General features: G+C 31.1%; 1 protein-coding gene across 1 annotated transcript in view; it reads left to right on the top strand.

The window, feature by feature from the left end:
• LOC114328595 (uncharacterized) overlaps nucleotides 1-15,553 on the top strand; it is a 288,450-nt gene that overhangs the window by 249,988 nt on the left and 22,909 nt on the right. The window contains exons 14-15 of the mRNA XM_050656295.1: nucleotides 6,559-6,773; nucleotides 10,341-10,407. Of these exons, the coding sequence (XP_050512252.1) occupies nucleotides 6,559-6,773; nucleotides 10,341-10,407 (282 nt within the window). The remainder of the gene's footprint in view (nucleotides 1-6,558; nucleotides 6,774-10,340; nucleotides 10,408-15,553) is intronic.

Genomic DNA, 15,553 nt, shown 5'->3' with positions numbered 1-15,553 from the left:
TAAAACACAGTTTCTTACCTTTTACAAAATTAAATTTTTCCTGTAAAGAGAGGCATTTAAAATCATTACACTGATAAACCTTATGAGCATTACTTCTGCAAAAAGTACAATTATTATCAGAGAAAGAGTGTGATGGTTGGTCAACTGATGAGAAGAAAGATGTTTTTGATTTAGACCTGTTATTAACCTTTTTATCATGATCTGAAACATTTAATTTTTCCTGAATATCACACTTTTTCTCGAGAAATTTAAAAAACTGTGAAAGGGTAGGTAAGGTCTTTGTCCCAATATCATATTCAAAGGCCCTATGTGTAGAAAAATCTAATTTTTGTAAAAATATTTCAATTAATAGTAAATCCCAATGCTCAATTGGTACGGACATATTTTTCAAAGCGAGCAGCGTCTGCTGAGCTAGAGTTAAAAATTCGCGTAACGCCTTTGAATTACTTTTAACTAGAGATGGAGCCTTTAACAATTTTTGAATGTGTAAGCTAATCACTCGCGATTTGTTTTCGTAACGATCTTTGAGAGTTTTTACAGCTATATCGAAATTTTCGTCGATAACTTCGATGTTGTCGATCAACTGGAGGGGTTCATTTCGCAGGAACGATTTAAGGTAAATAAATCGTTGCACATTATTGAGTTCTTCATTGTTCACTATTAGCGTCTCGAAGAGCTGGTAGAACGAGTTGAACTCAGAGAATGACCCGCAGAACGTTTGCATGGTGATCTCCGGAAGCCTAACCTTAGCAGTGGCCACAGTTGACTGAGTGCTATTTGATCTGAGAGGAGGGGGGCCCAACAATAACTCGTCCATCTTACGCTGTAGGCCCGCGAGAATAGAGAAATATTTTTGCTCAGTTGTTACCCTGTCTTCTGCTTCAGTACCGGCTTCATCAATCTCGTCTATCTGATCCATTATTTCTTCATATTTTAAAAAACAGGTTTTTAATTCTGTTTGCCGAAATTGAAATTGTAGCGCATCCTTTTCCGTACTAGCCTTTTGTGAGAGCCAGTTTTCGATTCTTGTAATTTTAGCCTTCAAAGGCGTCCTTTTTTTCTTGAGGTCTTCCATTTCTATCTCGAATTCGATTGAACACACGGCGAGAGAGAGTCTATCGATACGCGGCAAAATCTAAATTACACTGGAGAGTTTTTTGTCAATTAACAAGCGCGGCGAGAGAATAAGAGTCTAAGTTTCACAGAGAGATACAGCGTCTACGTTAAATGTCTACAAAAGTGTTTTTGACCGTAAAATGTCTTTGAGCAGAGTTTACCTTGGATCAGCAATAAAAGTTTTAAAAAATGGAAAAATCTCACCAAATTAGTCCAATTGATAAAGCAACAGGTGGCAGCTACTAACCACACACAATAACTTCACTTCCTTTTACTTAGAGTTTATCGCGACGCGAACTAACAAGTCTTGTAGAGGTATTACACACAAAAATGTCCGAAAAAGCGGCACAAACGCGAAAACCAACCAAAAATCCGGGTCGATGTAGACCATCAAATGGTGTGAGTTTTTATTCAATCTCACCCCACCGTGGCAAAAATGGTTTAATTATTACCTTTTGCCTAATTGGACATAGGTGAATATTTTAGGACCACACCCGTATGTCCCGTCCTTCGATATAAACAAAATAGTGAACTTTTAGGAGAACTGGTTCTAAGATTTAATTTGGTCTGGTTTTAAAGGTGCTAATTAATACGATAGAAAGGGTTGTGTATTAGCGATAAATAAGGGTATTCGGTGAACAAAACATTTATTAACAACAACGATTTTGACAAATAAGCGGCTTAACGATAAATTATAGTCTTAATAGCGAACGAGAGAACCTAAGAGTCTTTTTAATCTATTAATTATTGCGGAGAGAGTATTTTTACGGCGAAAAGAGACGCACAAGCGAACAAAGTGTTCAACTCGGAGAGCAGAAAGAGACTGCCGAAATTCTATTCAAATCTCTGCACTATTATCTTTGATAGTTTAGTTTACACCATTCGCCCTGAAAAGGGCCAAACACATGTTACACTTCTTTGGCAAAATTACCTGCTTTTACCCCGAAACTATAAAAAATGCAGATGTATATTTTATGAAACACACAACGCTACACTCAAGTTTTTCAGAGAATTAAATATTTTAAACACAATACAGATTGTCCCAACAGATTTACAGAGAGATATTTTTATAAAAGCAAATTAATGTAAATAACTGTTGTTTTCACAACATCGTGTTAGTAGGAAATAGTGAAAGAGACTTAGAACAAAAACTGGAACAGTGGAGGCAAGCTCTGGAGGAAAAGGTTTAAAACTTAGTAGGACCAAAACAGAGTATTTGGAATGTTCATTTAAAGATGGAGTTACTACAAATAAAATGGTATCTTTGGATGGTGAACTGATTGTAAAAAGCAATAGTTTTAAGTACCTGGGATCGGTATTACAGTGTAATGGAGAAATAGATAGAGATGCATGCAGTCTAATTAGGGCTGAATGGATGAAGTGGAAAGAAGCGAGTGGTGTGTTGTGTGACAGAAAAATTCCAATGAAGCTGAAGGGAAGATTCTATTAAACAGCCATAAGACCGGCTATGATGTACGGAACTGAATGTTGGGCAGTGTAGAAGAAAGAGGAACAACGAATGCATGTGGCAGAAATGAGAATGCTTAGATGGATGAGTGGAGTGACAAAGAAGGATAAAATTAGAAATGAGTATATTAGGGGAAGTATAGGTGTGGCACCAATTGATGCCAAAATGAGAGAGCATAGGTTAAGATGGTTTGGTCATGTTCAACGTCGAGACGTTAATCACCCAATACGAAGAAAAGCTGAAGTGCAGATTCCTGGAAGGACTAGGAGAGGAAGACCAAAGAAGACCTGGGGGGAGACGATAAGGCAGGACATGTTGGTAAAGGGGATTGACATTGATATGACCCAAGATAGAATTGTGTGGAGAAATGCAATTAGGGAAGCCTACCCTGCATAGGGATAAGGCAAAGAGAATGATGATGATGTTGTTTATTAGTATGCTTTGAATAATAATTGATAGTTATAGAGTGCTAGTCAAAAGTCCGTACCCCCCCTCGTATCATTTGAACAGTTATACCTATAATAGTGAAATTTGAAGGGAGGAAATAAACGGACGTAAGCTTCTTAACTAGTCATGACAGGTGACGTAATTATGACAGATGACTTTACAGAGCCACTGTGACCGATAATTTTAAATGGGACCTTATGGCAAGTGATACCTCGTTTGAAAGGTATTCAAAATACCTATTCAGTCATACAAATTTTTTTGGGTTTTACTTGATTTTGATTTTGGTGAATAAATTAAATAAATATAATATTGTAGTTTCGCATTTAATTAATAAAAATTCAAATGTCCGCCTATGGTTTTTTTGTCAAAGAAGTTGACGTTTTTTAATTCTCTAGTAGTTTTTACGTCAACGTCAACCTTTTTGACAAGTAATCATATGCGAAATTTTGAATTTTTCGTAATTTAATGCGAAACTACAATTTTATATTTATTTCATTTATTCATCAAAATTAGCTTAAACTCAAACAAAATTAGTATGACTGAATAGTTATTTTCAATGCCTTTCAAACGAGGTATCACCTTAGAATATAAAATAAAAGGAAGGAGTACAATGCGAAATGACTCCCAGCCAGGAACGAGGTTGCAAATGGCGATCAGCTGTCAGATTTGCTTTCTATCTCCAGTGACGTACCTTTGAAAGAGGGAAGAAAATAAATTCTTAACGATTTTATTACATCTTTGATGTTAAAGAAACAGCTATAGATCAAGAGAAAATATGTATTAGTATAATATTTTGTTGAAAAGTCAGTTAAATAACATTTTATTATATTAATAACTTCAGTTAATTGATTGCATATACAGGAGCTTTACCAGATGGTACGCATATGCACACAGCTGATCCAATACACAAACACCTTCTACCTCGTTGACAAAAACTTATGAGTCATCCCCAGACGTTCAAGATGGCCAGTTCCGCTAGAAATTTAAGGTGTTGTTGATATATGACAGACTCCTTCCTGTTCTTTTATATTCTAAGGGTATCACTTGCCATAAGGTCCCATTTAAAATTATCTGTCACAGTGGCGCTGTAAAGTCATCTGTCATAATTACGTCACCTGTCATGACTAGTTAAGAAGCTTACATCCGTTTATGGACATCCTAAGTCTTGACGTCACAAAATTGGGAGGAGCTTATATTTGGCTCCAAACAATTTTGTTTATAATGTTAAACACTCATAAGGAATTTTTAATTTATTGTTTACGTGGTTTGTGTGACAAAATAAGACTTTTCATTTAGGTATTTAGTTAAAGAAACGTGCCAATTAAGAGATTTTGTTCGTATTGGCCCAGGTGAGTTAATTTAAGGCAATGATTAGAACGTAAACAGTGTTGAGGTTATGTTTATTTTCAATCACTAAGGAATAAAAACCACCTGAGCAAAAACGAATAAAAATCTCTTAATTAACACGTTTCTTTAACGAAATACGTAAATGAAGTCTTATTTTGCCACACAAAGCACATAAATGAAAAATTCCTTATGACCATTTAACGTTACAATCAAAATTGTTTGGAGCCAATATAAGCTCCTCCCAATTTTGTGACATTTGTGACGTCAGACTTAGGCTGTCCATTTTCTCCCTCCAAATTTCACTATTATAGGTATAACCGTTCAAAAGATACAAGGGGGGGTACGGACTTTTGACTAGCACTGTATAAAATAAATAACTTTAATATTGTCATAAGATTGTCTAGTTCATAAATTCATTAAATATATTTTTCTACAACCGTGTTAAAAATGCAATTTTTAGCACTCCATACGAGCGTTAAAAATGCTACTTTAAGGCACTAGCGCTTTAAAATTTTTATGGCAGTGCAATGCGTATTGACCGTATAGGAAATTTTGATGTAATGTCAAAAAAATATAAAAATGGAATGTCAGTCAAGTTCAAGTAAAAGTTTTTGTAGATATTGTCCTGTAATTACGTTTGTAGAAAAAATATTGTATGATATGCGAGTTAAAAAGTACATTTTTAAGGCACTCATGTGAATTGCAGAATTCGCTATCGCTCATTCTGCAAACTTTCACATGCGTACCTTAAACGTGTACTTTTAACACTTATATCAATAAATAACTATTAAATTCAAGATCCTGAACATTTATTTAACTTCTGCTGTGTACAATAGTATTATAAGATACTAATAATACTAATACAGGGTGTCCCGGAAAATAGTGCGTTCCTTTAAGGTATGGATAGAATACACAATTTAGAACAAAAAAGTCCTATACCATTTTTTTCTAAAGTTAACCGTTTCCAAAAAAAAGATTACATTGGTTTCCATATACCTGAATTTTAATCTTCAGAAAATTAAATAATCTGGCAACATGTTACGCACTGGTGAATAAGAACTCGTTTGTGTCTCACAGTATTTAAAATAATCCAACCTAATACTTACTATTTTTGTTTACTATAATTTTTTTTAAAATGTAGTTGAAATATGGCATAATTTTAAACGAATTATACTTACATATTTTAAGATGAAAACACATATTTTAACTGAACCACCACTTTTGCGAACACATGAATTCATAGAGGAACATGCACTCACACTCATACGACGAGAAATTCCAGCAAAACATTTTGAAAGAATTTTAGTAGATATTATGCCTCTACATTTATTGATCTCCCATAAACAAACAACATAATATCATAATATTACACATGAACACACGATTCAAAAACATTTTCGGCGTTGACACTAAACAGGATTCTTCCAAATTATCTGTTTACTAAGCATGGGACTATTTACGTTTAGATTTTTGTACTTCACAGAGTTGCCAGGTTTGAATTTCTATTCCAAAATGTTTTATAGTTTTTTGGTCAAACGGTTGAATTTAGAAAAAAATGTTAGAAGAGTTTTTTGTTCTACATGGTGCCTTCTACCTACACCTTTAAGGAACGCACTATTTTCCGGGACACCCTGTATATGACACTTCCTGTTAGAACTTTTTGCCAGAAATGATATGTTTTATGTTGTTTATTTAATGCTACAATCTAGTCTTAGAGATCAATCAGAGTAACTCTTTTATTGATCCTAACTTACTATGTAATTTAATCTAAGAATCACCCAGTGGTGTATTCAAATTTTTAAAGCACTTTTTTCTTGTGCACCAATCACAATAATAGCTTTTTTCACTTAATTTGTACTGTGCACTAAACTAACTCATTGTGCCTGCAGGCATGAATAAGCATTATCTTGTTTGGCCCTAATGGTTGAGCACTATTTTTTTATCTCAATAATTCTTCATAATCTTATAAGGAAATGATATAAAAACCAAAATCATACATTTGTTCTCATCTTGCTAAGGCACATTGAATAATATATCGCTTATACTATTTCGGTGACTTTAAAATGGTACTTCTGGTTGCACTTGATACTATAAAAATATTGTAAGTAACACTTGTATATCTATTATTCCAAAACTTAGGTTACTTTAAAATGGACAATTTATATTTTGTCATATTTTAGGTACCAATATCATGTCCTTAAGATTGTGGGAAAACACATGTGATAACGTCAGTAGAACCCCTGGTTTTATTTTTACTTTAATGTCATACAATGTTCTTGCTCAAGATTTAGTGGAACTACATCCTTATCTTTACAAGGAGCATGACTCAGCAGCATTGTCTTGGCCTACAAGGTGGAAAAATCTATTTGAAGAAATTTCTAAGTTTAAACCAGATGTAAGTAACAGATCTGATACTTTTTTATCATCCTATCAAAAACATCAGCTTCAATTAGCTACTGATATCACACATTATTTCTCTCGATTTATAATGTTAAATATGTCAATACATTTATTGCCAATGAGTTAATTCGATACTCTGTCAATTTATTGATTGATTTATAATAATTTGTGTTATGAAAACTAGTACTTATGTATTTGAACTTCTAAGTTGCCGATAAATTACACACAGATTAATGACTTGTAAATAATCAGGTTAACTAATTGTACCATAAATCAGTTTGAATACGAAACATACATCAATCGTCAAGATTCTAAAGTAGACAGCTTCAGCTAACTCCAGATTTCCTTAAATCATTTCTTTCAATAATGCAGCTGAAAGAGAAAACAATTTAAAATGACAGAAACGCAACTTGTGTACATGATAATACTTGATATCACATTTATTGGATAGTTACTGAGAATATTAACTGTGCTTTGCTTTTAAAACAGGAGGAGTAAACTAAAACGGCAGATTCAAACCCAAGAAAGTCACTAGAAAAATCACCAATTACATCTTCTTTTTTGGTTGATCATGTGTGCCTTCGACAGTAATCCATAAATGGAGGGTTCAGAATACAAGTGAACCAAGTCCACTTTTAGACCAGGGCGCATCTGTAAAAATATTAGTACATTTGGACGTTGAGAGGTGACTCAAATTTTTTTGCAGAAATTGCTTGAAAATAAATCAAATAATAATATTTAAGTTATCATCCCTCTCAAAAAGGTCCGGAACATTGTTTAAATAATCAAAATGTCAAAAAATTAAGGAAAAATTCGATATTTTTCTTGGTTTTTTGATTATAACTTTTAAAGTATTCATTTCCGAGAAAAGTTGTACTGACATAAAAGTTGTGTAATTAAATTTCCTACAATATAGAATTGGTTATAAATTTAAAAAATAGTCACCCTTGTTGAAAAATAGCAATAATTGTGAAAAAAAAAACATATAAAAACAAGTATTTGCATTTTACGTTTTTCAACCATTTATGCTACACTTAGGACCTTCATATTTCACCGTGAAAAACTTTATGATACAGTAAAATAATACTATAAATTTCATTAAGGTAGGTTCAATAGATTTTGCAAAATAAATTTTGCAATCCAGCTTTCGTAAAAAAAATTCATTTTTTCAAAATGTTACAGGACTAAAAATAAAGCAGATAGCAAGTTGAAAATTTTTTTGCTTATAGAAGTATACTGTACCTTTCATTTGCAATTTTGCAAAATTAAAATAGATTAACAACACGGCGTCAGGATTTTTTTTAAATAAACATTAATTATTGGTGCTACGCGCAGGACAGCGGATAGTTTGCTCTGATTGGGCATTCCAATGACCTTTGGTATTGACTGATACATTTTAATTTTTATTACATTTCGATATAAATAAATAAATTTGTTTATTGCAAAATAAAAACATATGCTCTATCCTTTGAAATAACACTTTTATTAGCAAAAACTTTCTTTGTTCATATATTTTAACTTAACAATAAAAGTTTATTATTTTTAAACATATGCAATCGTTTAAACAATATTTCACAAACAATAATAAAATTAGTTTGATTTTTGTGGAATTAAAATATTAAAATACAACAAAATATAGAGTAAGAAAATAACATATTAGATAAAGATTGGAAGAAATTTTGGTGGAAATCAACTTGTGTGAATCGAACACCGCTGTCCTGCGCGTAGCACCAAAAATTATTGTTTATTTCAAAAATTTTCTGACGCCGTGGTAATCAATCAATTTTAATTTTTAAAATTGCAAATGAAAGGTACAGTACACTTCTATAAGCAAAAAAATTTCAACTTGCTATCTGCTTCATTTTCAGTCCTGTAACATTTTGAAAAAATGAATTTTTTTTGCGAAAGCTGGATTGCAAAATTTATTTTGCAAAATCTATTGAACCGATCTTAATGAAATTTACAGTATTATTTTACTGTATCATAAAGTTTCTCTGGCTGAAATATGAAGGTCCTAAGTGTAGAATAAATGGTTGAAAAACGTAAAATGCGAATACTTGTTTTTGCATGGTTTTTTCGCAATTATTGCTATTTTGCAACTAGGGTGACTATTTTTTAAATTTTTAACCAATTCTATATTGTAGGAAATTTAATTATGAAACTTTTATGTCTGTATAACTTTTCTCGGAAATGAATACTTTTAAAGTTATAATCAAAAAACGAAGAAGAAAATCGAATTTTTCGTTCAATTTTTGACATTTTGATTATTTAAACAATGTTCCGGACCTTTTTGAGAGGGAGGATAACTCAATTATTATTTGATTTATTTTCAAGCAATTTCTGCAAAAAAATTTGAGTCACCTCTCAACGTCCATCTCAAAACAGATGCGCCCTGGACTATTTAGCTACATGCTACATTTCAGCTGCAGAGGTTTAAATTGAAAGCTTTGTATAAGTTTATTATATAAATATATATATATATTAATTATATAAATATAAAGCTTATTATATAAAGCTTATTATATAAATATAAAGCTTTGTATACACGCACAGTCCTATAAGATTTGTACGCGGGCATGAGATTTTTTATGATTTAAGTTCAGATTTGCATCTTTTTTTTTGTCATAAATGTTTTATCACTTTATCAGAGTTCCATTATTGTTTTTATTGTATTATTATTGTATTGTATTATTTATTGTGTTACTATATTGTTTCTGTTTATTTTGTATTAGGATTAGGATTGTATTTTGTTTATTGCAACTGGCTGAATGACTAATGTCTATGCCATAAAATAAAAAAAAAAAAAAAACAAAATTAGCTGTTATCATTTTTAAAAGTACATGGGTATATACAGTAGACTTTCTCTATAACGAACACTGTTATTACAAGGTTTCGCTTATAACAAGGTACACTAGATGTCCCATGAAATTTCTATTGAACTGTAACACCTCTATAACGAGGCATATTGGTTATAACGAGGAAAAATTAAATCGCATAATATATATATCTTTACCTGTTTTTAGCGCTGTAATGGCTATAAATAAATACCCCAACTGACTGTCAAAACATTTGTGTTGTTATCGAGGATGGTGCTGTAATAAAATCAACCGCCTAATAAACCTCTTCCTGTTCTGTTTATCTATGAACCGATATTGAATATTCTAAGAAAATTTACAATTTATGATGGCAAAGCTTTATTGAAGAAACAATATTTAGCATTTTGTATTGCTCCAAATGGCTTCACTATCCGAAGTTAATGTTTTAAAAAACTATATATTCATGTGTATGAACATTATTATTGTTGTCTGATATAACGAGATCCGCTTATAACGAGGTAATTAGTCCGTCGTTATAGAGGGAGTCTACTGTATATCCAATTTAAGAAGACCAAGGAGTAACTTAGACATTTGCATTGCTTTTATTGTTGCATGTTACCTAGTTGGTGCAGGTTATAACCAGAGTATATCTAATGCACCATCTGAATTACATTAAAAACTACTTGATTTTTGGAATTATTATGTGGGTGCTCTATGTAAGTTGTGATATTTTCCTTTAATTATAGATTCTTTGCCTTCAAGAAGTACAAGAATCCCACATTGCTGATTATTATTCAACTCTGAAGATTTTGGGTGAGTACAATCCTCTTTAATTTATAAGAGAGATTGGATTTTTAAAATTTATTTAAAAATTAACTTTTAATAATATAATTTAAAAATCTTAGAAAATTAAGTTATATTTATAATTTACGGTATTTTAGAGATTAAAAAAATAACAACTCCTTACTAAATACTTCTGTAGTATATTTAATTGGTATGTATAAATAAATAAAAGTACATTTAATTTAATGTCTCTGCTTGTTTATTTGGCTTTTATAAAAATTTTGTGCATTTTCTTACATTTTCCCATTTTTTTCTTTTAGTAAAAATTCTTTTTTTTTATCTCTCTCTCTTCTTGTCTGGTGCTTCGCAAATACATATTTCTTCACATTCATATTTCATCAATCAATCATATATCATTTATCATTGCATTTCGTATAACATCATAATAATCACTTCATTCATCTGCCCTGACATACATGGTTTAACTCGGTGGGTAGTTTTTCGCAAATCTTAATCCTGAATTTCCGCCTTGATTCATATGCACAACCCTTGGGTGACATGGTCACAGTATAAAGAGGGACAGTAGAACCAGTCTCCGAAAAATTGGAAGTAAAATCTTTAGTCGCGCATGGCGACCGCGCAATGTTCTTATTCGCTTTTGCCCCACTCTCGCATTGCTAGTCGCATAGAAACGTACGGGTTTTAACAGGGAAAACCCGCATCCACCACTGGTGAATTACCAATTGCGTATTGCCGGTATTACTTCTTGAGATCAAAGCGCCGACGGAGAAGTGGTTTTACTGTGGAACCTTTATATACTGTGACATGGTTAACTCAAAACACGAAATTGATGTTTTATGCGCTTCAAATTCTTCTACATTTTCACAACCTCAAATCTTGTTTTGATCCAGTGCTTATCCTTGAATAAGCTAGGTAACCTTCAAAACACAGAGTGGGTCTTTGATAAGCTTTCAAGCTTCAATAAATCAATTAGTACCTTCTTGCTTTGACAAGAGTAGCGGATTTTTATTTGTCTTAATTTGTCTCATAATTATGGAGCATTTTGGCTCGAAATTTTTTCGTCCAGTATGGATTTAGAAATTCTCACAGAAGGTAGGGAATAGCCCAAAGATAATTTTCTATATCATGTCGCTGTACGCTTTGGGGGTGGTTGCCACCCCATCTCGGGGGTGGGAATTTTTCATTACATTTTGACCATGGGAATCGATGTAGAAAGTGATTGTAAGAAAAAAATGTTCTTTACGTTTTCTTCGTAAAACTAATATTTTTTGAGTTATTTGCAGTTGAATGTAACAATTTTTCGACGAAAAAATCGGACTTTTTTAGAGGGTTGTTTAAGAATACCTCAAAAAATATGCATTTAATTAAAAAACTGTAGATATATAAATTATATCGTTTAGAAACACAAACAAAATCCTTTTTTTATGTTTTTTCTACGACCAATATAAACCGAGATACGGCATGTTAAAGGTTAGCTTTTTTCATCAAATGCATAATTCGAAATATTGGAGATACGAAAAAAATACGATAAAGTACCAAACTGCAGCTTTTTTACTACCTAAAATTTCTCTGTACATAGATTTTCTTTACAGTAAATATTTAGCGAGGTATAGCTGTTTAAAACCTCTATTTACGAGCAAACATCCCCTTATTCGAGCCCTTTAAACTCACCCCACTTAAAAACTAGGGGATCTTACGGAATTTAATTTACATAGTCTTATAGCTCTTCAAAAAACCTTACAAAATCACTTGTGAAAAAACTTTTATCTCCAACATTAAAGGAGCTATGTTTGTAAAACGTTTTTTTTTTTCGAAAGATTCGATTAGCCCGCTTGGTAGTGTAATAGAGTATTTTTAATGTATGTAATATCACACAACCTAACATCGATCATCTCGATGAAGATGACTAAAAAACTATTTGTATTTGTAAATTCGTATTTTTGTGTAAATAAATGTTTTTGTATTTACGTAATTCTACTTATTTTTCTGTATAGATCTATTAAATTACTTATAAAAATTGCAATGTTATTAAGAGTGGTTTTTAAGGGTTGAAATATTATGATATTATATCCTAAAGCATAAAACAATCATTATTTAACCAATCATACACAAATTTTATCCATATTAATGTTTACAATGTTTTTATATAATTTTTGACAATAAGGAATAGTTTACACCCCCAAAAATAATCAACGCCCTTAAGCGTGATATACCTAGAATATGAAGTACAGGGTGGGATGATCCTAATCCAAAATTTTTATGCAAATGGATGCAAGCCGAAATTATTCCAACAAGGGTAGTTTTAAGGGTTGCAATATTATGATACATACTAAAGCATAAAAAATCATTATTTAACTAATAAAAACCAAATGTTGACCATATTAAAGTTTAAACTATTATAATAAATTAATAAATGATGGTTTTGCTTGTTTTCGACTCTTCAATTTGTGTAAACTATTATTTTATAATTTTTTACAATTAGGGGTCGTTTTCACCCTTAAAAAACCAAAAGCGTACAACGGCTCAATATAGAAAATGAACTATAGGGTTAAATGAGCCTAATCCCAAATTTTTGTCCAAATCGATGCTGGACGAAAATATTGCGAGGTTTTGCCATTTTTTCAGCTTCATTTCCTGACCTATATAGTTAGTTCTTTCTCTAATCTATATAATTGTTCTTAAATATTCCTTATCTCGATTCATTAAGAGGGCTGCTTAAATATATGACACTTGCTTATTGCAATGTTTGTCTTACAGCTCTTAATATCATCATATAGGTATGTAATAACTAATCATTATAAACTGCTCGTCAAAGGTTAGGGATATAGAAAATTCTGCTGAATTTTTATAGTAGATTTTTTCGTGAACAGATTAACGGATTCCGCTAATTTTTTTTTATTATTTTAGATTTTTCTTTATTATTTACACAGTTATGCAAATGTTTACTCAAACTTTTTTTGTACTTATACCGGGTGAAAGAAAAGAAATGTTTTTCTTATGTTAAGTTTGAGACGCCCTGTAGGGAGGACGAGGTACAGCCGGTTCCTAAAAAAACTGATACGACTCTTAGTAAGATTTGATCATGTTGAGCAGTGTATTTGATTGATCTGACATTATATTGATTATGACAGACAAATAATTAAGTAAACAAACAACAAACAACTGATTCATGAAAAAACTAAAACTAAGTATTTTAGAAAAGTTTAAACGCAGGATGAAAGATTACATTATTACCGAGGGCGGAAAGCCCCTTAGAATAAACAAGCAGTTTCTATTGAATGAAATATTTGAAATTAAATATCACACTTTTTTTATTTTCAGCCCTGTAACTTATTAAAATAAACATTGTAGAAGTTTTCAGGGACTTTCAGCCCTCGGTAATAATTTAGTCTTTCATTCTGAGTTTAAATTTTTCAAAAATATTTATTAGTTTTCTCAGGATTCGAAAAAAAATGAATACAATTAAAATACATTGAGAATTTTGACATGCGTCACAATTTTGCATTAACTCAATGTAAAGTTTTAAACTGTTGAATTCCAGCTTCCCTAATTATTTGACATCAAAAGACATTAGAAACTATTTGTAGATGATTGAGATCTGTATTGAAAACAACTGTTAAAATTGTTCTACGTAATTAAACATATTCCAAAATTTTGTAAAAATGTAATACATTTCAGTTTTCAGCCCAAACTTAGGCCACACACAATGCGATAATGTTCACATTTTTGAACTGTCAATATTTTTATTTTATCATCTGTTGTTTAAAAACAATACAGTTGATAAGATACCCTCAGTTGCGGAGAAAGTATTAATAATAAAGATTAATAATAAAGTCTAATAACCGCGGAACAGAATAAGCTATCTGACAAATTTTAAGATTTGGCAGTGACATTGACAGTATGTAAATATTAAGTATTTATCCTTCAAAATACACTGCTCAATTTTCTACAAAATACGCGTCAAGAGTCGTATCAGTTTTTTTTGGAACCAGGTGTACAAATGGGAGTATATATCGAAATAATATTGTAGTCTTATGTTTTGTGAACATTTTGTTTTTTGAATGTCCCTGATATCTTTAGAAATATAAAAAATAGATGGTTTTGTAATTTAACATGTGTTTTAACTGAAACAAAAGTTTGAGACACCTTGTAGTGAGAAAAAGGCACAAAGGTGAGTATACCTCGATATTTTGTTATAGTGTCATATTTTGTGAATATTTTATTTTTTTAATTTCTCTGATATCTTTAATAACAAAGAAACTAGACGATATTACTCTTTAATATGTGTTTTAACTGACGACATGCGTCACATCACAATATGAAACATAGAAAAACATATTAAAGAGTAATACCGTCTAGTTTCTTTGTTATTCAAGATATCAGAGAAATTAAAAAAATAAAATATTCAAAAAATATGAGACTACAACATAATATCGGGGTATACTCACCTTTGTGCCTTTTTCTCCCTACAAGGTGTCTCAAACTTTTGTTTCGGTTAAAACACATGTTAAATTACAAAACCGTCTATTTTTTATTGTTTCTAAAGATATCAGGGACATTCAAACAACAGCATGTTCACAAAACATAAGACTACAATATTATTCTGATATATACTCACATTTGTACCTCGTTCTCCCTTAACACAAACTGGGTGTCTCAAACTTAACACAAGAAAAACATATCCCCCCCCCCGGTAAAGTACAAAAAATAAGTTTGAGTAAACCTTTGCACAACTGTGTAAATACTAAAGAAAAGGCTAAAATAAAAAAAAAATAGCGGAATCCGTCTGTTCGCGAAAAAATCAACTATGAAAATCAGCATAATTTTCTATATCCCTAACTTTTGACTAGCAGTTTATTATATTTAAAACAAATCATTTAGATTTTTTATTTTGTTTGATCATTTATCAAACAAAAAATATTAATTCAGTTTCTGATTATAGAAAATTTGACATAAAATCGATAAAAATGTATATACTATATACTTAATAAAGATCGATAATAAAAATTCAATAATAGTATACATATTCGACAAAAATTCGATAAAAATTAAATTCAATAATAAATATTTAATAATAATATATAGTCAGAAAAATGAAAGAATACCCATGAACGATCATATCAAGCACATATTTTGGATTTGCTACCTTTTTCTA

This window comes from Diabrotica virgifera, chromosome 1, assembly GCF_917563875.1.
Source record: "Diabrotica virgifera virgifera chromosome 1, PGI_DIABVI_V3a".
Classification (NCBI taxonomy): domain Eukaryota; kingdom Metazoa; phylum Arthropoda; class Insecta; order Coleoptera; family Chrysomelidae; genus Diabrotica; species Diabrotica virgifera.
This window is presented reverse-complemented; position numbering and strand designations above follow the sequence as displayed.